Below are 20,331 nucleotides of genomic sequence, written 5' to 3' on the forward strand. Positions count from 1 at the left end.
TTAATTTTCCCAGCCGCTGCCATGGTATGTTGCGGACTGTCAGAAAAAATGTAAAGCCGATTACAGCGCAACATCTCTATTCAGCAGTTACTTTAATCAGATGCTCTGATGTTGATGCAGCCCGGTTCTGACCTTTTTTTCTTTTTCTTTTTTGAAACACTGCATTGGCCGGCCTGATAAGTTAGTTTTAAAGACCACGGCTGTCTTTCACTCCGTTTTTAGAGAGTAAGGGACTGTTCTTTACTGAACAGAGGAGGGGTGGCTGAGATGTAGCCTCACTTTTTTTTTTAATTTGACCCTCCTCAAAGCTACAGATTTTTATTCTTTCTCCCCAAGTGATGGGTGCAAAACGCATGACCCTTCTTCCACCATGAATTAGATTTTAGACTAGAAAAGATTTTTACGCTTTGATGTTTGAACGGTAAAAGTTGAAGACAAAATCCTGGAGTTAAAAAAGCTTTGGTTTAACACTTGTTGCAGATGCTGGTTAGTTAGTGCAAACATTTTATTTTTGCCAAATTTTAAATAACATATAAAATAAAGTGATTTTGATGAAATACCACTATTTCTTAAAATAGTGATATTTCATCAAAATGACTGTTTTTTTACTTTAGATTTTTTTTTTTTTTTTTTTTTGGACATAAGGTTTGTCCAAGGACTGTCGGAAACTGGAAAATCCAACAATAATTTCTGTTGTTCCAGTTTCTGGCTATGATCAATTGGGTGATTTTAAAAGAAAACACACAGGTTTGGTAGGCGTGTTTTTCAAAATTGGTGGTAAAATAAAAACAGAATGCAACCATTTAAATTAGCATGCCCCTCCCCTTAACCAACCAAAATAAATAAATAATAAAATAAAGAAGTCCCTCCCCAGTGCTTAAAAAATGATTTGACATGCCTCCTCCTTTTTGCACCGTCCCTCCCTCCTCATAAGTAACGAACAGTCTCTAAATGAGATGTATTTCACAGGGCTGATAGCTATCATAGGGCTCCTTTGCATTGTATTATCTTAGTATTATGTAACCCACATTACTCACTTTTATAGCCTATATTTTAGTGAATTTTAACGCATTTGTCCTGAGTGTGGTCACCATGTGCAGTCTATGATGTAAGTCAACAAAATTGCATGCATTTCCACTTAAATAGAATATCATCAGGTTTTAGTTAGCTATCACAGATCTGAATGGGAAAAAGTCATCCAGTTCAGGCCCTAATTATATTTCCTCTTCTTCCTCACGCCATCACGGCTCAGTCGACACTTAAAATAAAACCGCATTTTCCAAAATTTGACCGCTTTAACGGCATGGTCGACTTCACAGTAATTAAAGTCTAAGTTTACGAGGGGCACTGGAACGCAGCACGATTTTTGCAGTGGTGAGTCTGTTTGCATGGTCGCTCCACAGCTACGTGCGACCCCTATCTGCCACAGCCCGACACTCCCCATGGAGGAGAGGAGAACAAGAAGAAGATGCTGTCATCCGTCGTCTGCCACCTAAGTGAATGACAGCAGCATGAACGTGGACTCATTTTGAAAACATCCTCGTGCAACTTATCCCGCTATCTCTGCGCCTCTATTCGGGTCGTTCAGGATGATGATGGCGTCCCGGTGCACGGAGCAAGCCGTGCAGGAGTTCCTGATGGAGAGAGGAGGGAGGGTCCAACAGATGGAGCTGATCGATCATTTCCTATCAGTGTCGGGCCAAAACGAGCAGCTGGAGGAAGGGGTGGATCGCGAGGTGCTCACACGTATCGTGGACAACGTGGGCTTCGTGAAGGTGGAGAACGGCGTGAAATTTGTTTGTTTGAACAGTGAAGGCAGCACGGAGTCGGTGATGCGTGCGGACACGGGCGGCCACGATCACGCGGAGTGTAACGGGAATATCCAGGAGACACTGGACAACAACTATGTCAACAGCATCCCTGACAACAGAGACCAAACAGGTGAGGGACAGCACCCATCCACCATGTGTTGTTGTTCTTACCTGTGTGACCATTGTTGTCCATGATTTATTTGTTTAGATATTATTTATACACATGTAAAACCCTGCTTCATTATCTAAGCCACAGTGTTTGTTTATTTGTGCAGTGAGTGACGTAATGTCCATTGATTTATGTTTTTGCTTAGATTGCATTGTCTTGCTTCGGCCCTCTGAATAGCCACAATATTATCAAGTGTCATTGTTTTCCCATTGCTTTGAAATGCAAATAACTACCATACTGACTGAGACTGAAGTCATCTCAACACAGTGAGCTTTAATTTGGACTCTGTCTTGCCAAAAATCACAAAAAGATAACAAGACCACCACTTTGGAGTCAATTCAGGAAACCATAGTGCCTTATAGACTCCATCACACAGTGTCAGAGCTGGATAACAATACCAAAAACATGCTCAATGTTTCCACAGCACCGTCCAGCCCACTGGCTGCCAGCCTGGACAATGCCAAACACTCAAATGGCAACGGGGAACCTGCAGCCCCCTCCCAGAATAATAAAACCAACACAGCGACTCCTACCTCTGGTGGAGGAGGGGAGGTAAAGCTGAGGGACAGGAGAAGGCGAGAGTCAGCCCCAGTCATTGGGATTGCAGATCTTGACCAGGCTCACCCCGCGGGGTCCCACAGCCAGCAGGTGAGAGGGGCACGCAGGATTTCCAAAGGGTCGCAGCGGGCCATGTTGAGCAGCTGCCTATCTGAGGACAGCGCCTTGGAAGGGCTGGAAACACTCGGAGATATCAACACACCCAAGGGAAGTCGCAGGAACTTCATAGAGCTGATGATGAGTAGCTCTCCTCAGGTAGGATACTGTGTTTGTCTCTGGCGTGAAAAAGGCTTTAGAGTAGTTTATTATTATTATTATTATAAGGCATGATTTTATTTGTATGGCAGCTTAACAAAGCTCCCTACAGGGCATATGACTTAAAACAAGCACAATTAAAGCCCCAAGATAACTGTACAAATCATTGATTCACATATAATAGAAAAATGCTACTGTACTGCTTTTGATTCAGTTGTAAGTTTGGCCACACCTAAAGCAGTAATGTCAGGTGTTCACCTTTGGGTGTGCTTCAAAACCTGACTGGCACTCAGTTGTCCATAAATGACATTAAGCAGGTTTCCCTGCCTTTGCTGTGGTGTAACTTGCAGTGTGGCATAGAGCCCAAGCATTTGGAGTGTTACAAGAAATGCAATATTCATGAAGAGTGACTCCATAGCAGCTGCTGTCTGTCTTATGTAACTGAGAGACACTATGATGTAATCTATCCTGCCTTAACTCATAGGCAGGGTGACCTCTGACCTCCTATTGGGGATCATCAGAAAGCAATAAGCAGCAAAATGGACCATTTCAAAATTAATGTTTACATTGCATGTCTGTATGCTTTTTTACTCCTATGTTGTAGGTTCGGAGGTCTTTGATCAACCGTGGTTCACGCCTCCGAGACTCAGTGAGGAGCGACGGAGATTCGACATCGCTCCTCTCTTCAGCCACCGATGAGGACTGTGCCTCAGTGACCCTTGACCCGCTGGAACACGAGTGGATGCTGTGCGCCTCAGACGGCCTGTGGGAAAGCCTGCAGCCCCTGCTCAGTGTCGAACCCAGCCTCGTGGCCAAGAGAGACTTTGTGACGGGCTTCACCTGCCTGCACTGGGCAGCAAAGCAGGGCAAAGCAGAGCTGCTCTCCCAGCTGCTGGCCTTTGCCAAGGAGAACACTATACCCGTGAATGTAAACGTGAGATCAAGTGCTGGATACACACCGCTACACTTGGCAGCCATGCATGGACACACACAGGTGGGTGGCGTAGATGGTGGTGGTAGCGAGGGTGTCGTGTGTTACACCTGCTCAGTGAGGCAGCAGATGAATGTATCTGCTGTGTCTGCTGGCTGGAATCATTAAAGCTCCTACTCAAAACAAAGTGAATCATCTAGAAAAACAATTAACTAACTTAATTTGTTGGGTTTTTTTACACAAAATTTAGTTGAAAATATCGTATATTATCATTTATACTCCTAACTTTGTCTATGAAAACCTCTTTTCTTGCACAGAAGACTTTCTCTCACTATTAATTTAATCTTAAACACAGTCCGCTGAAAGACTGTTTCCTAAAATGACAGCAACAGTCCGACAACCTGTCTGCCAAGTAATGGCTTCCTGAATGGGACGTTTTGGAAGGCATTTTGAGTCCACTATGTGCTTTTAGTTCCAAAAAAGGATAGAAATATCTACACAGAAAGTTTGACCAGTAACAGGCTTAGGTGGGGATTCAACAGGAAAATGTGCAGGCTGTGCTCTGGCCATAGGAAAAGACTGGATACAGTCAAAGGAAAAACCTTTTCCGGACGTTAACTTTTAAAGCAAATATTCCAGGAAGGTAAAAGAATGGAATTTTGTTACAAAAACACAGGAAGAAAAAAACAAATTCTTGTAGTTTGGCTTATATTATGACAGTGAACTTTGTTTTGTTTGGACAGGCAAAATTAAAAATGAGTCAGTCAGACTAAAAGTCTAACTTCATTTGTTGTCACTGGCCAGACAATAAAAAGGCATCCTTAAAATTTAATACGACATATCCTAAAATGATAAATAAAATAAGAAAATCCCCAAAAATCATATAGACAGTATGATGAATATGCACAAAATAGTACAGTACATACCAACCAACAAATAAGACAATACTAAATATGGAAAAACAAACACACAATAAGCATGACTTTGAGATATGTATTTAATAATTTTATTTTTATTAGTGTCTTCAGGTCGAAGGGAAAGAGGAAAAAAGTTGTGGGGGGTTGGTAAGAGCCACACAATGATACAGAACAGGCTTTTCAACTAAGCAGTCAATAGGTTACATCCCTTTGTGTATATGGTCCATTTTTTCCAGTCTTTTATATTGATCAAGTCGCAGTCTTAGAGAAAAGGGGATTTTCTCCAAATGGTGAATTTCGTCAGTAATTGCAATCCAGTCGTCCTTTGAATGGGGGCTTGCCTGTAGCCACCTCTGTGAGATAGCGTTCTTGCTCTTGGCCAAAAATATTTTATAAAGGTATTTGACCTGGGTCATGAGATTGTCTGGGGTTTTGCCCAAGTACAATATGACAAAAGAACAACCAGCTTCTATTCCACAGATAAATATCGAGGTATTTTTGACCAAATATTTGATATCGATAGTGCAGCGATTTTGTAGTGTTGACTTTTGGTGCTGTCACACATTATTTACACAATGAGATTTTAGATAAATAATTATCAGGAATGCAGATATAATGTCTTAGTGGGAAAATGCAAATAATAGCGTAGCTAGAACAGTCTGCAAAATGACATCACATGACTGTAATGCATACTTCAAAACCAGAATATGCAAAATATAAGATGGTATCTAGTCTAGTATCAGGATATAATATATGATATAATATCAGTGTATTGCCCAGCCCTAAGTTGACTGATCAAGACGGACAAGATGGCAGCAGAGAAAACACAAGTGTCCTAATGTTGACATGCCTGATTCTTGATGAGACAGTCACATGATGTAAATGTATTTATTTATTTCTATCAGATTTCTTATGCATTAAAGCACTGGTACATTCTGTGTAGATGCCAGTATGTGAATCTTCCCTGTACTGTGTGCAGGTGGTCCGTGTGTTGCTGTCAGACTGGGAGGCGGACCCTGAGGCTCGAGACTACAGCGGGAGGCGAGCCATCCAGTACCTGTCCCCGCCGCTTGCTGCTGACCTGCAGGAGGAGGGCGTGGTCACCTCACCGGGAGCTGAGTCCGACAACGAAAACACCAACGGCAGCAGTGGCGGAGGGCGCAGCTGGCGGTTTCCCAGAGTCCTCCAGGGCAATCTGAACCCACTGAGGCTCCTCAACCCACCCGCTGAGGCGGCAGAGGAGGGAATCATGACCGGGAGGACAAAGGGGGGGATGCAGAGGAAGTCGTCTCTGAGCCGGCTGAATGCCCGACTGCACCGAGGACGCCACCGGGCCCAGATCATCCACAGTGCCTCCTTCAGGGACACGGGGGAGGTGGGGAGAGGAGAGGAGCTCCCCAGCAGCCCTCTCCGAACCCGACCACTGTCCAACCTGTTTGGATGAAGTTACACAACTCTGAAATATTAACCAGCGTGACGTGTGTTGATTTACAAAATACAGTTTACTCACCTTTATAAGCTGACAGGTCGGACATTTACGTGACCAAAATTAACCGCACAAATCCTAATTTAGAGTGTCAAACTGATTTTTAAGTTTTATTATAGGACTTATTTTTGTTCCTGTTGCAGTTGTTAGGCTGATATTGATCACTGAGGGTAGGTCACAGTTCATGTAGCGTTTTATTTGCCACAACAATTCATTAAGTTAAAACTGAACTATTGTTCTGTGAATTGCTTTTGAGTTAGTTTTTTTGTAGGTTTTTCTATGTGTTTAGGCTCTGTTTTAGAGCAGGTAGCTAACATTACACCCGTTTTTTATTGTTATTTAACACTCGAACAATGTTCACACAAATGCAAAAGCACCAGGCAGGATTGTATCAGGTTTTCACTTTAGATTTGACTCACAGTGGTGAGGGGGTTTTGAAAATAGCACTTAGGTTTGATTTCACACAGTTTATCCAGAGTCTTGTTTTTGTTTGCAGAGTAAATTAATATATTCATAGAGCAAATTTTCTATATCTCAACCTCCTTTGATTGGGTGGTGCTGGTTTTTCAAATACATTTCTGTAATTGTGAATTGTTATTTTTAAGTACCAGATTTTTAGTATTCAGACTGTTGTAACCACAGAATTCTTGTATGTCTAAACCGTGTACAGTTGTCATGTTTGCACTTGTCACTTTGAAGATAGTTTGTGATTATGGGAGGAAACTGCTCGGACTAAAACCATGTCAGCTGTTATTGACCCCATGTCATACTTACGTTATTTTCCTCTTAGCTGTGGTGCTGCTTATCAGTCTAGATTGGTTTGGTGTGAGTTGCTTAGCGTTGGAGTTATTGACTCAAATATAACAGAGTGATCCAGGGATGATGTTTTTCTGTAGGCCGACACAGAAGTTAGCATAGCCCTGGTTCCCTCGACAGAGCGGTCGTGTGACATAACATCCCTACCACAGTGAGGCTGTAAAGCTGTGTTCGGCTTGATGATGTTCTGTAGTCACAGAAGACATAGAAGCTTCAAAATCCAAGAGTAGGGTATTTTTTGATGTATTAATGCCATAGAACAAACCGTGAAAGTCTCTGAAACTTTTGTTAACGACTTTATTTCAGGCATCTAACCAAAAACCCACTGACTTTGAGAACATTGAACTGGGAGTGCAAAAATGCTAACTCATTTCAGAGTTTAAGACTCCCTGGAGCACTTTATTTAACCAAATGGCACTCAGGTTGTGGTGCTCAAACTGCCAGGAACAAAAAGCATTTGAAAAACTCAACAGCAATGTCTCTTTCCAGAAATCATAACCTGGTTGCTTAAAATAAAGCACAGGAAGCAAACTGCAGAAGGAAGAGTGCATCTACTCATGGAGGTAGTCTTGTGCTTGAGACAGCGCTAGAAACATTATTTGCATCCTCTTCGGCTGAGCTGTAACGTTAGCTAGCTTAGTGGTGCTAGATGAGCTAGCAGTAGATGCAAGCTTCCTTATGGGCAGCGATACAGTTAGCGGGTGTAGTTCGGTAGGAAACAAAATAGTTCCAACATGATCTGCTCACAACAAGGTCTGTGGATTATCTTGAGTAACTAGGTCACAATTTCTTGAAAAGAGACATTAATTTTTTGGCACTTTGAGCACCACAAACTTTGAGTGCCATCTAGCTCCATTATATATAGCCGATATCTCCAACACTGAGCAACTTGCACCAAAACAGTCCCTTTTTAATATTGTTTTCACGATGTATAAGGGCGATCAGGTGATAACACCTTTGGATGTATAATGCACTGTATATATAAAAGGACAAATAAGAGTATGTAATTTACCCTATACCTTTCACCTTAGTTGGTCAGTTGACACCAAAACAAGACTGCCATGGCTTTAGTTAGACACCAGTACTTTAAAGACACTGATCAGTTACGCAGTGGGGCTGTTTCACAGGATAGAAGCACAGGGAACTGTAGTTTTTCTACTGACTATAATGTACCTCAAATCCTCTGAGCCTGGTTCACTCATTGTTTCATTGCTTTTTGTGGCAGAGTTTAAGCCGTATGGGCCTCTGATAGTAGATTGATGTGCTTTGTGCAAATATCCATTTCTTAAAATGTATTATATTTACCATTTATATCAGAAACATTACTCTAAAAATCATATAGATACACTTTTTCATGCAGTTTTGGCTCGTGTCCAGATTTTAATCTACTGAAAAGTTATTCATGTTTAGATCTTTCTGCTGCACATTACTGATTGGTTCGACAGTACAGTAATTATCCAATGATACAAACTGATTTATATCCACTTTATCCCGCTGGACCATATTTTATATTTAATACATTGCTTGTATCTGCCTCCTGTATTGCTCTAACCTTGCATGTACACAATCATTTGCTGATCATGTCTGCATCATCTGTGGATAGTGAAGAGTCTAGACCAGAATAAGCTCTATGTTTAGCCGAGAAGCACATTGACTTTTTGACTGTTTTCCAAAACGTGTGAACCTTGCTTATATCTGTTAATTGGATCGATGACACATCCTAGATTTCATGAATGTACCCTTAGTATTTTGTAGCATTTGTACTCAAATCGTAGGGCTTCATGTAACTGTACAGTTGACTCTTCCGATGTAGAAATGTATCGTACGAACCCACCTTGATGTCACTTTTTTTACATGCATGAATAGGGTAAATGTAAATTTTGTGCACTGTTAATGTTTTTGTCGTGTCTGTCGTCTTTGTGGAATACTGTGAAGTTCTTACGTGGTGCAAATACACTGTTACTGAGCCATTGTAGTGTTTGTCTTCATTTCTCATCCTTGAAATAAAGCAATAATGGTTTGCATAAAACTGAAGTCAGTGTCCTGTTACAGTATGTCACTGTTGTTCAAGGCAAACAAATATACAGAATATGCAGGGACGTCAAATCAGTACAAGGAATTCGACGAATGGTGGTCAGAGTTGTCATATTCAGTCATGAATACTGGAGTCAGGATGGACCAGACTTGTTAAGCAGGCTATTTTGTTTGCCGGCCTGCTGACACCAAGTGATTGTCCCTGTCTGGTGGTGCTGAATAATTGATGATCTGATGACCCCCTGTGCCACCATTTACAGTACATCCACGGCTTCCTGTCCACAAGCTGCCCCTGTAACACTGCGCCCAATATATTCACAGCCAGCCCTCGTTCTGCACCTGCTGTGTGTGTATTTATGTGTGTACTTCTATTGTTAGACCACACAAGATTAATGACACTTTAATGATCTGATTTGACCTTTAAGATCTGGTCTAGTTTGGGTCAATGTCTTTCATAAAATGCAAATTCACAACCATTTGAACTGCAAATATAGACTTTTCAAAGTTTAATTAGCATATTACATATGTAGCTTTTATTTGAGAGAGAGAGATATAGTGCATTTGCAGCCAATGTATTAGCATCTGGGACTGGAGAGATAACTGCTGCTCTGACACAGCAGACATCTGGGACTGTTCTCTACTTCATGTTGAGCAGAACAAATCAGCCATGTAAAAGTAGGATTACATGTGTACAGTCGTTATAATCAAACGTACTGCTTGTGTGAATGCACATACACTTGAGTCGGACTCTGCTCTTTTGATGGTTCTCTGATCTCTGCTATTGCCCTCATCGTCCAGTCACACAAGATTTATAGAGTTCACTGAAGGGCTGAGCTTTTATTCCTGGGCCAGTAGCTTTGGAGTCTAGTCGCCTTAGGCAGCCTATCTGTTAGATGACTGCTGATCGGGATGGAGCAGCGAGGCCGTCTGACTGCAGCTACTGACCTACATACAAAGTGAAGGGAGTAATGCCTATTATGTAAATTCCTCTGCCATCTTTTCAGGGAAACTGTGCCAACTTTTTTGCCCCGGGGCCTCTGCTTTTGGACTAATCCATGTCTAATCTATCCCCATCTCTCACTCTCTCCCCAAACAGTTACCAGAGCGATGATGACAGTCGCACAAAGCCTACCCAGTGACTAACAGTGCCAAATAACCATCCACTTAGTAACAAATGTGCAGTCATCCTGATGTTCTGTTGTTTTGTGGCATACAGTGAATACACAAAGTGTTCGTCCCCCTTAGAGATGTTCATGTTTTATTGTGTTACTGTACAGTGCTTAACTAGATTTATTATCACTTATCATCAGAAAAGAAAGAAGCCCTTTAAAGGTCCTATATTGTAAAAAGTCAGATTTCTATGTCCTCTTTATCATGAAGCAGTCCTGTCTGCAATAACGGTGCAGACATGCAGAGAGCGCAGATGTGGATGACCCGGAAACACTGACCAATCAGAGCCCTGGATTTTAACAATAACTACATACCGGACTCCAAGATGGCACCTATCGGGGGCGACAGTAGCTTAGTCCATAGGGACTTGGGTTGGGAACTGGAGGGTCATTGCTCAAGTCCCCACCCGGACCAAATATGGAGCGTGGACTGGTAGCTGGAGAGGTGCCAGTTCACCTCCTGGGCATTGCCAAGGTGCCACTGAGCAAGGCACCAACCTCCAACTGCCTGGAGTGCCTATCCATGGGCAGTTCCTTAATTCTGACATCTCTCCATTTAATGCATAGTGTGTATTTCAGGACTGTGTGTACAGTGTATAGGAAAACAGAGTGAAAAAAATTGAATTTCCCCTCCAGGATTAATAAAATATATCATCTTCTTCTCTTTCTGTTCACTCCAATGGAGTTGCATGCCTGAAGCATATGCCAAAAAAGCTTTCTAGCTTCCCGGTTTATTTCTGCAGTATGCAGCCCACTGAATAAGCACAGTAGTGTATCTCCTGCTGGCCCCACCTGCAAGTTCCGTTCAGCTCATAGATTTTGTGATCACAGATTTTTAAATCACTTTTCTCAGCTTGAGAAAAGTTTTACATGTATAAAACCTCCATGGCTCAAAAAATTCAAAATAGAAAGCATCATAATTGATCTTGTCTATAGGTCGAGGTGTCCTGTCAACAGTTTTACAGATCTGTCTTTTACTGTCTTTTACAATAATGGCCTATGGGGACAATGCTTTTTGGCCCACAGGGGATTTTTTTGTTGTAATATCACGAGTAACCACCAGGAAAAATTGGCTTCAAGGCTGAGCAGCTTTCCTGGGGGCCTGATCAGGGCAGACAGGGCTTTTTTGGGGAGTAGGGCTTAGAGACAGGCACCAAAACAGAGCATTTCAGACTGAAGGTGAAGATTCAGGCAGACAGTGTGAGTAAAGTAATGAGTTTTTTGAACATTAAAACATGTAAACATGTTCAAGCAGGAACCCCAAATTCAAGTATGAACCTGACATGGGCATAATATGGGACCTTTAATGTCAATGTAAATATAGATTTCTATATAGGGATCTAAATTAATTATAGATACAAAATATAAAATACTAGTTTGCAAAAGTCAAGTCAAATTTTACTTATATTGTCCAATACCACAAGTCACAAAACTGCCTCACGGGGCTTCACAATCTGTACACCACTCCTTAGACAGAGGGTGTCTGTTTTTTGCAATGCAGTCAGTTGTTACCCATCGGCCACACACAGGTTATTTCTATTTAACTAATTATATGACTCCAAAACCACCAGAAAGTCATGATAATGTTGATTCTAAGCGATTTTTATCTGCCATATATTATTCTTTTCCAGTTTTTCCTACACACTCATTGTTGTTTCTACACACATATCCCACACGGTGTCGCTGTTCGGAAATAACGCCACCACGGTGCTGCACCTCGTTGTTTCTTTCTGAGGTCAAAGTTGACTGGATGCGGAAGTGGCATGTAGTTGGGTTTTCCTCTGTATGATATTTCTCCTGCAGTGTTTGGCTTTCCATAAATCAGAACAATACGTTCGTCGATTTTTTCCCCCAGAAGGCTAACTGACGTTAGGTAGGTGGCGGTGAAAACTGTGATAGCTGACGTTAGCATAACATTATATATGAAAGCACTCGGACTTTGGAACGTTACACGCTGGCGCTATAGAGTTACAGAACATTTCAAGCTAACGAACATTAGCTGGCTCCTAACGTTAACTAGAGATAACATTAATGTTAGCTGTTTTTATTAACCTACACAGTTTGCACGTAGCTAACACATACTGTTTTTCACAAGTGGTCTATTAGCATTAGCTAGCTAACGTTGGTCATTTGTTTCATTAAACAGCACTCGAGTTTGTCTCTCTTCGGGGTCTCAGTTAGCTACAATCAGCTAACAGCTTTACACATTAAAATGTGGCTGACATTTGGTTGCGTGTAGTAACAGTGGGTTAACATCAACAATCAGCAAAAAGATTTCGTTAGCTTGTAACGAGCTAACATTCAACGATAGTGTTGCGAATAATTAGCTAACTTTACCTAACTCAACATAGCAACGCTAAGCTAACGTTTGTTTTGTTTAGCGAGCCGGTTGTTTGGGGCTTTTTGTTTGGTGAGACAAGCACTGAAGTGCCATAAACAAATCCTGTGTGATGTCCATGTGAAGACAAATAATAAGTGAACCAAACGCTTAGGGGACAGATAGTAAAACAACTACAGTAATTCGCTAATTCAGGGTTATTTCAAGAATAGTTAGCATGTGCTAACAGTCTTCACTGTCTCCTCAACCTCGCTGCAGCTTCCCCATGTCTGCCACAATGACCACCATTGTCCATGACACTACAGAAGCAGTGTGTCTCTCTGCTGAGTACAACCTGTACCTCAAACCCATTGCCAAAATGACCATCAGTGTGGCTCTGCCCCAGCTCAAGCTGCCAGGCAAGAGCATCTCCAACTGGGAGGTAATGGAGAGGGTGAAGGCCATGGTAGCTCCAGAGCAGTTTTCAGCTCTGCGAATCTCCAAGAGCACTATGGACTTCATCCGCTTTGAAGGCGAGGTGGAAAACAAGACAGTGGTTAAGAGCCTGCTGGGCCGTCTGGATGGGAAGAGCATCAAACTTAGTGGATTTACTGATGTACTGAAGGTAAGGATGATCTAATTGAGGACCACAAATCCCATGATGAAAGTTTGTTTGCTATGTTGCTGATTGCAGCATTTGTATTTTTGAGGCTGTAGTGCGTAATGTGGATGAGTTACATTGTGCTAATGTTTTGCTCAGCTCATTATATTATTGGAGTAGAGAATAATTATTAGAAACACCTCTCAGTCAGTTTAATGCAATGCAATTAAACTGTGCCACAAACTACAACCACCACAATGACCATATAGTTCAATAAATGCCGTGAAAAGAGTTTAAATAAAACCTTTTTTAAAACTTTATTGACTTATTGCAGGGCTGTTGTTTTGGGCTACATCAGTTTTGGGATGTACAATAACCCCCCTCTTCCTCTTTTTCCTCAGGTACGTGCGGTAGAGAACAAAGTGGACTTCCCCACACGCCACGACTGGGACTCCTTCTTCCGCGACGCAAAGGATATGAATGAGACTCTACCGGGAGAGAGGCCTGACACCATCCACCTGGAGGGACTCCCTTGCCGCTGGTTCAGCCAGAAGGACAGCCCGTACCCAGACCGACCCTCTGAAGAGGTCCTCATTGCGGTCTTCCAGACATTTGGCAAGGTAGGACAATGTTTCTGTTTCTATGTTAACAGGTAATTAACTTAAACACAGAATTCACATTATGATTTTTATTAATTTGAAATAAGGTAATGTCCCACTAGGCTGTAGGACACAAAAATTGTAATGTGGCTTTCGCAGCAAACATAACTCACCATGCAGAACTTTGGCAAGTAAATAAGTAAGTAAGTAAATTTTATTTATATAGCACCTTTCACATATAAAAATCACAAAGTGCTTTACACAATTACAGTAACAGTAAAAACACAATAGCAGTAAATAAAAGATACAAGAGAACAACGATACAGACGAATTTACTGAGGACATATTTTAAGTTTTGGGGCCTGTTGATTTAGCACAGACAAGGCTGCTGTTACAGTATAACTGTATCATTTTTATAAATACTATGGGTTTATTTGGAGCATTGATCCTTATTGTTAGTGAGCTAATGAAGAGGAGGGTGGAAAGGAGCTGCTTTGTAGAGTTGTAGCCCCCCTCAAACTGGTTGGTTTTTCATGTATTGACTCTTGTAAGCTTTGTTTCACTCAAACAATGTAATTCAAAGAGATAGCTGTGATTGTATGCTTTACATGTAAGTGATAGAATTGTATTAACGTATTTGCTTTGATAACACTTAATTATCGCAAGAAATCAACAAAAGCCATGCATAGCTTATTGTCACACCATCAAAATTAAGAAACTGAGCATTTTGTCAACATGCTACTCTTCTGATTGTAGGTACGAAATGTTGACATCCCCATGCTGGACCCATACAGGGAGGAGATGCTGGACAAGAACTTCAACACATTCAGTTTCGGGGGTCATCTGAACTTTGAGGCTTATGTCCAGTACCAGGAGTACTGTGGCTTCACCAAGGCAATGGATACTCTGCGCAGCATGAAGCTTATGCTGAAAGGAGAAGATGGAAAGGCAGTGGCCTGCAACATTAAGGTACAGCAGGCTCTTCTTGGTTGTAAAATGGTTGGTTGGTTGCATTAGCCATGTTAATGGTAATTGCAAGAACACCGTAAGGGATGATTATGTATTTTCCCAGTTATTCAGCTGAACCTTTGAAATATTTCATCTTAGAACAAAGGCAGTTTAGTGTTAAATAATTTTCTGAAAGCTTTCCGTTTCTAATCTTCATGACCTGGTGTATGTAACTAAGCTTAAGTCATTTCAGTTCCTCAATATGTAATCTGAGATACAGAAATTGATCATTGCAAACTTTTGACAGGCAGCACATTCAGAAAACATGAGTTTAACTCATGACTAAGTTTTAAAAAGAGACTTCTTTTCCCAGTAAGGCAAAAAGTGAGCATTGCAAGGTTGTGTGTTGGCCAATCAAACCTGCAAACACACACGGTAATGGGAGATTAACTTTGTAACATGAACACTGTATTTCTGCTTTTTAAATCACGATTGTAAAGTTCTTGTAACACATTGCTATTTTTGGTCTGATTGATCGCTGAGGGCATATCAGATATCTGCATACCTCTGTTTTGCGCGTGAGGCCACAAGAGAATTGCAACTGCTGTAGTGATATTGCACAGATAGGCAGATTTTAGCAATTAGATTGTGCTGTTCAGAGACACATAGCAGTTTTAAGACCTTTTAGTGGAATGAGAATTAAAGCTGCGTCGTCATTATTTCCAAGGTAATGAGGGCAAGGGAGAGCCAGGTCTCTTAATCCACAGAATAAAGCTTCACTGTGGAATCTAAATCAGGGTAGAAGAAGCAAAGGAGGGTCTGCATCAAAGAAACAAGGAACAAAAGAGATAGAAGTGTGGTCTGTCCATAAAGACTTACTATGCAGGATTTTCCTAAAAAATAATATATAGACTTATACAGAAGTAATCCTTCTCAGTCATCATTTATGACCCACTACAAGCGTGTGGTGGTGTATTTGTTTATACCTCTAAATAACATTAAAAAAACAAAGAGAAGGCATCTTGTAATCTCACCAACTCTTGCTTGGACATGAAGGGCTTTATCTTGCCTGCTTGCATATGACATGAAGTATTTTGAAAACGATGACCCCCATAACCCTTCCTGATGATCAGTATTGTACTGAGGTACTTTTAACCAAGGTACTAAGGTACATTATTGAACCTCTGTATACAGGTGCTGGGGATTTCAGTGTCATGTCACTGAATATTTTCTACCACCTGTCCCTCCGCTGGAAGGAATGATTTGCCAAAATAGAACAGCTAAACCTTCGTAAGCACCCATTTGTTAGAAATATTTGAAGAGCCGGATCTGACCTACTCAAATGATTTTGCTCCTCATTTTGACAAGACTGTTGAGTCTTGATTTACTCATTAACAGCAGTATCAATACACCGGTACCAGCTGCATTCTCGTGCTCTCTCTTATTGTTAACATTTACTAAAGTAATTCTGCTGTTCTCCACTACTTGTTATATTTATCTTTTTCAAAATATTTCAGATTTTATGCCCTCAATGTCAGTTTTTTCCTCGGTATTGAAATTGTATTAAATATCAATATTTTTTTTCAAGGTATTATATCAAATTTAGAAATTTCAACATAGTGACAACACTAAAAAAATATTCTTCCAAGAAAATAAACTTACTACTAGGTACTCTACCTTTTCTACCATTACAGCACTTTTTGAACGCTTTCTATCTCTACATATGTGAATTCCTCAGGTGGCCTTCGACACCAGCAAGCACCTGAGTGAGTTTGCTCTGAAGAGGAGGAGCATGGAGAGGCTGAAGTTACAAGAGCTGGAGAGGCAGCGAGAGGAGCAGAAACGACGGGAGAAGGAAGAGGAGGAGCGGCGTAAGGAGGAGGAGAGGTAAGATGGAGGACAAAAGAGAAATGGAAAGCTAGTTCATGATAAAAAATGTCTCCAGAGGATTCATGTAACTGCATCAGGGCGGCGACCACCAATGCATGGTGTTGCTCTAGTGCATTCATATTTTATTGTGTATTTATAGTGTTTGGGAATTCATTTTCAGTGTAATATTGAAAAACAATTGACCTTTTTCTTCAGGAAACAGAAGGAGCAAGAAGAGGAGGAGAAGGAGAGGCGGAAGGAGGAGAGGTTACGAAAGCGAGAGCAGAAACTGCGGGAGCGGGAGGAGAGGAGGAACCTGAAGAGGGTGAGGCGACAGCAGGAGGAGGAGCAGAAGAAGCTGCAGATGAAGATCGCCATGGAGGAGAGGAGGCTGCTGCTGGCTCAGCGCAACCTGGAGTCGATACGGCTCATTGCTGAGCTGCTGGCCAGGGCCAAGGTATGGCATTTACACAAAGACACACTGTACACCTCTGATTGGGTATATACACACACATTCATCTGGTATGTAATGATACTTCTGATTTTGATACCACTGCTGAGGTAACGGTCTACAAATGTGATACTTTAATGCCTTAGTAAACACTGCACTTGAGATGTTTTTTAAACAAACTGTGAGAGCACTGCAAGGTCAGCTTTAATGTTCGAAGCCTCACTAGACTCATAAATATTCAACAGGAAAGAACACAGTAAGTGCAGCTTATTCGGCGTGTCTGTCATCAAAGAGGGCTATTGATGTCGGGCCCGTTTTCTTGATGAAAGTTAACTGGCGAGACAACACTCCAAGAAGCCACTGCTCAAAGCAAAGAAATAGTCTGGTACATGACCTCCTGTGAAACCACAGAACTTGTTGTCTTTACACTTCCTTTCTTGTATGGATTAAACAAACAAAATAAAAACTGGGAATTATTGAGCTTTATGGGTGCTGGTAGATAGTTTTGGTACCTTTGGACAGAGTCAGGCGAGCTGTTTCCTCGATAAAGAGCTTGTGTGTTTTGCAGAGAAAATTACTTGGATGACATGTATCACGTCATCAAGACTGTGTAACCTTTGTTGGTCTCATCTGTACCTACGTTGTTTTCCTCTCCAGGCCCTGAAGCAACAGCAGCAGGAGAAAGAAAGGGCCGAACGGGAGGAACGGGAACGGCAGGAGCAGGCCCGACAGAAGGAGGAACTTGCTCGTCTTCAGCAGCTGGAGGCCTGCCGACGCAAGCAGGAGGAGGAGCTCCGGAGGGTGGAGGTGGAGAAGGAGCGAGCATTGGAGCTCCAGCGCCGTGAGAAGGAGCTAAGGGAGAGACTGCTTTGCAATCTGTTGAAGAAGACCAGTGGGAAAACCACGAGACCTCCAGGCACGCCGGACCAGGCTGGCCCTGAAACGAGTGATGAGGCCTCTGATCCTGGTGGTGTCATGCTGGGCGTCCTGGGCCGGGTGTATGGAATGAAGGCAGCTGAGAGCAAAGAGAAGCAGGTGTCCAAATCCAGCATGCACTCCCAAGTTTTGGGCAAAAACAGAGCAACAGAGGAGAGAAGGGGAGGAGAGGACAGGAAGAAAGACCGAGAGGGAAGGAGGGAAGAGGTGGTGAGGAGCGGGCACAGCAGGGAGCAAGCTGGGGGCCGCTCCCATAGAGAGAGGAGCTCCCACAGCCGGGGCAGGAGGAGGCGCTCCCACAGCTACAGCAGGAGGAGAAGGAGCTCCAGCCACCGCAGGAGGAGCTCCAGTCGTCACAGGAGGAGCCTCAGCCGCCGGGGCAGCAGGAGGCGCAGCCACAGCCATTGCAGCAGGAGCACGAGCTCCAGCCAGGACAGGAGTCGGAGCAGCAGCGGAAGGAGTTACAGCAGAGGGAGGAGCCACAGGCACAGTCACCATAGATACAGCAGGGGCAGCTCTAGGACCAGCAATAAGAGTAGAGACAGGAGGAGTCACAGCCATTATAGTCGAAGATACAGGAGGCACAGCTACAGTAGAGACAGGAGCCACTCCAGACGACGGTAATCTCATCGATTACTTTATTAATAAATATATTCCCCAATCTAGGCTTACTCCTGAAGTTCAGTGAGGTTCAGAAGAAGTATAGATATATTTGCCCCCCTCATGAAGTGATGTAACAATGCATCAAACGGTTTTCTCCAGGATAGGGGAGCTTGACAAAAAATAAACATCTTAGCTATAGGTAAAAAAATCCCCTATGAGATTAAAATAAACTCCTTTTTTTCTCCTTCTTACATTTCATGCTGTCACATTAACGCTGCTGACAACTGTGAATTTGTCAAAATGTTTACATTTAACTGTTTAATGGCATAAAGCAACACATTTACGGTTTGAGTTCTTGAATATTATGTTTTTTCCATGTGTGAAAGGCATATCAGCATCAGTACACTAAAATTCTGATGAAGTATGAACATAATAGGGTATCAAAATGAGTGATCCATTATGTAATAATTGATGGTCATTACATTGGCCTTTGACAATACTAGCTAACTGATAAATATTTGAATCAAAGGCTAATATCATAGGCTCACTGTGAACCCAGAAACTTGTTCATACCTCCATTTTGTGCAGGAAAGTTGTATTTGTGCATGGATAACAGTGACTTATGAAAAATGGCGAGTCCAGAGAACAAAATGTGTTTCTTGTTTTGATGTGGCACCAGCCTGTTCACCCATACTTGTAGCCTGATTACAGAAAAAAACAGCATCTTGCACCAACATGTAATCAGTTTCAGAAACTTTCAGACCACATGGCTGCCTGAGTCATGAAGACTTTTCAGTGGCTGCTGTTCCGTTACAAATGTGAAACTTCCACAGACTTTAGGAAACATACCTCTGTGTTTAGGTTGACCTGCAAACTGACTGATTTCGCAGTACTGTTTCACCTGCCTGAAATATTTCTTGGACTTCAGTATTGGCTGTGTTGCTGATAAGCAGCTCAGGAAAAATAACACGACTGAATTCTGCAAAAGACTTGTCGCCGAGCTCAACCAAGCAGCGCCAGTTTCGGCTGGCAAAGACTGATTTTAGTTCTATTTGAATTTCTTTATTTTGGAGGAAACTTTGAAAGGGAAACATGATTACTTGAATGAGTTGTGTGACATAATGAAACATAGGACCTGACTCAACAAGCAGTGTACTCCCTCTTTCCTCTGTCATTCATGGGTCTTGAATACAAGTGATGGCTTTGAGATCGGTCCAACAGTTTTTCCACAAAGTTTTATCATTGTTTTAGGAAAGTAGCTTCTGAGATTCAAGTCAAACCAGCACAGTACCAAGTAAAAATGCAACGTTAGGATGTAACTGCTTTCATGTTCACTGTGTGATACCAGATACATTTCTTTAGCCTAACTTCTAACTATACAAATGGTTCTCTTTGCTTTATTTCAGCTTCTGAGAGGTCATTTAAGTCCAATATTTTGTTGACACTGCAACATCAGCATTGTTACTAGTCATGGCAAAGCCCATTTTTTCTGTGTACTGTACGCTCATGATCTGCTAGAGCATGTCTTGCATACAAATTGTTAAAATAAAAACATCAAGCTGAAAACTGTGATGCTCTCCCACCTTAACTTTTTGCTTTAACACTCGCTCATGCTCGCTCATTAAATTCTGTGTCAGAATGAAGTGCGTATTGTCAGTTTTTGGAAATGTGATGCTTGTATTACTTCTTTAAATCCTTGTGTGGAGGATCAAGGTTACAACTTACTCAACTCCAGCTGTGTGCTGTCCGTACACCACTGGTTTAATTAACTGTGCGGCTGAATAATTGATAGTCAAACTGATTAGTGTCTGTGTAATCACATCAAGGCATGTGACGTGACCGCCTGTGTCATTAGGTCTGA

General features: G+C 42.0%; 2 protein-coding genes across 3 annotated transcripts; both read left to right on the forward strand.

Moving 5' to 3' along the window:
- Positions 1-685: 685 nt before the first annotated feature.
- Positions 686-8,977, forward strand: sowahca (sosondowah ankyrin repeat domain family Ca). Its single transcript, XM_033618393.2, has 4 exons — positions 686-1,941; positions 2,405-2,793; positions 3,398-3,787; positions 5,621-8,977. The coding sequence occupies exons 1-4, from the start codon at positions 1,590-1,592 to the stop codon at positions 6,083-6,085; spliced, it is 1,596 nt and encodes a 531-aa protein (XP_033474284.2). The 5' UTR covers positions 686-1,589; the 3' UTR covers positions 6,086-8,977.
- Positions 8,978-11,887: 2,910 nt separating this feature from the next.
- akap17a (A kinase (PRKA) anchor protein 17A) lies at positions 11,888-20,039 on the forward strand. 2 transcript variants are annotated; one of them, XM_033613370.2, is made up of 7 exons: positions 11,888-12,019; positions 12,743-13,088; positions 13,466-13,684; positions 14,420-14,632; positions 16,350-16,498; positions 16,697-16,937; positions 17,589-20,039. In XM_033613370.2, exons 2-7 carry the CDS (start codon positions 12,750-12,752, stop codon positions 18,489-18,491), a joined length of 2,064 nt encoding a protein of 687 aa, XP_033469261.2. In that variant the 5' UTR covers positions 11,888-12,019; positions 12,743-12,749; the 3' UTR covers positions 18,492-20,039. The 2 variants fall into 2 exon arrangements, with proteins under 2 accessions (XP_033469261.2, XP_033469269.2); XM_033613378.2 differs by having other exon boundaries at positions 11,898-13,088.
- The last annotated feature ends 292 nt before the right edge of the window (positions 20,040-20,331 follow it).

This window comes from Epinephelus lanceolatus, chromosome 14, assembly GCF_041903045.1.
Source record: "Epinephelus lanceolatus isolate andai-2023 chromosome 14, ASM4190304v1, whole genome shotgun sequence".
NCBI lineage: Eukaryota > Metazoa > Chordata > Actinopteri > Perciformes > Serranidae > Epinephelus > Epinephelus lanceolatus.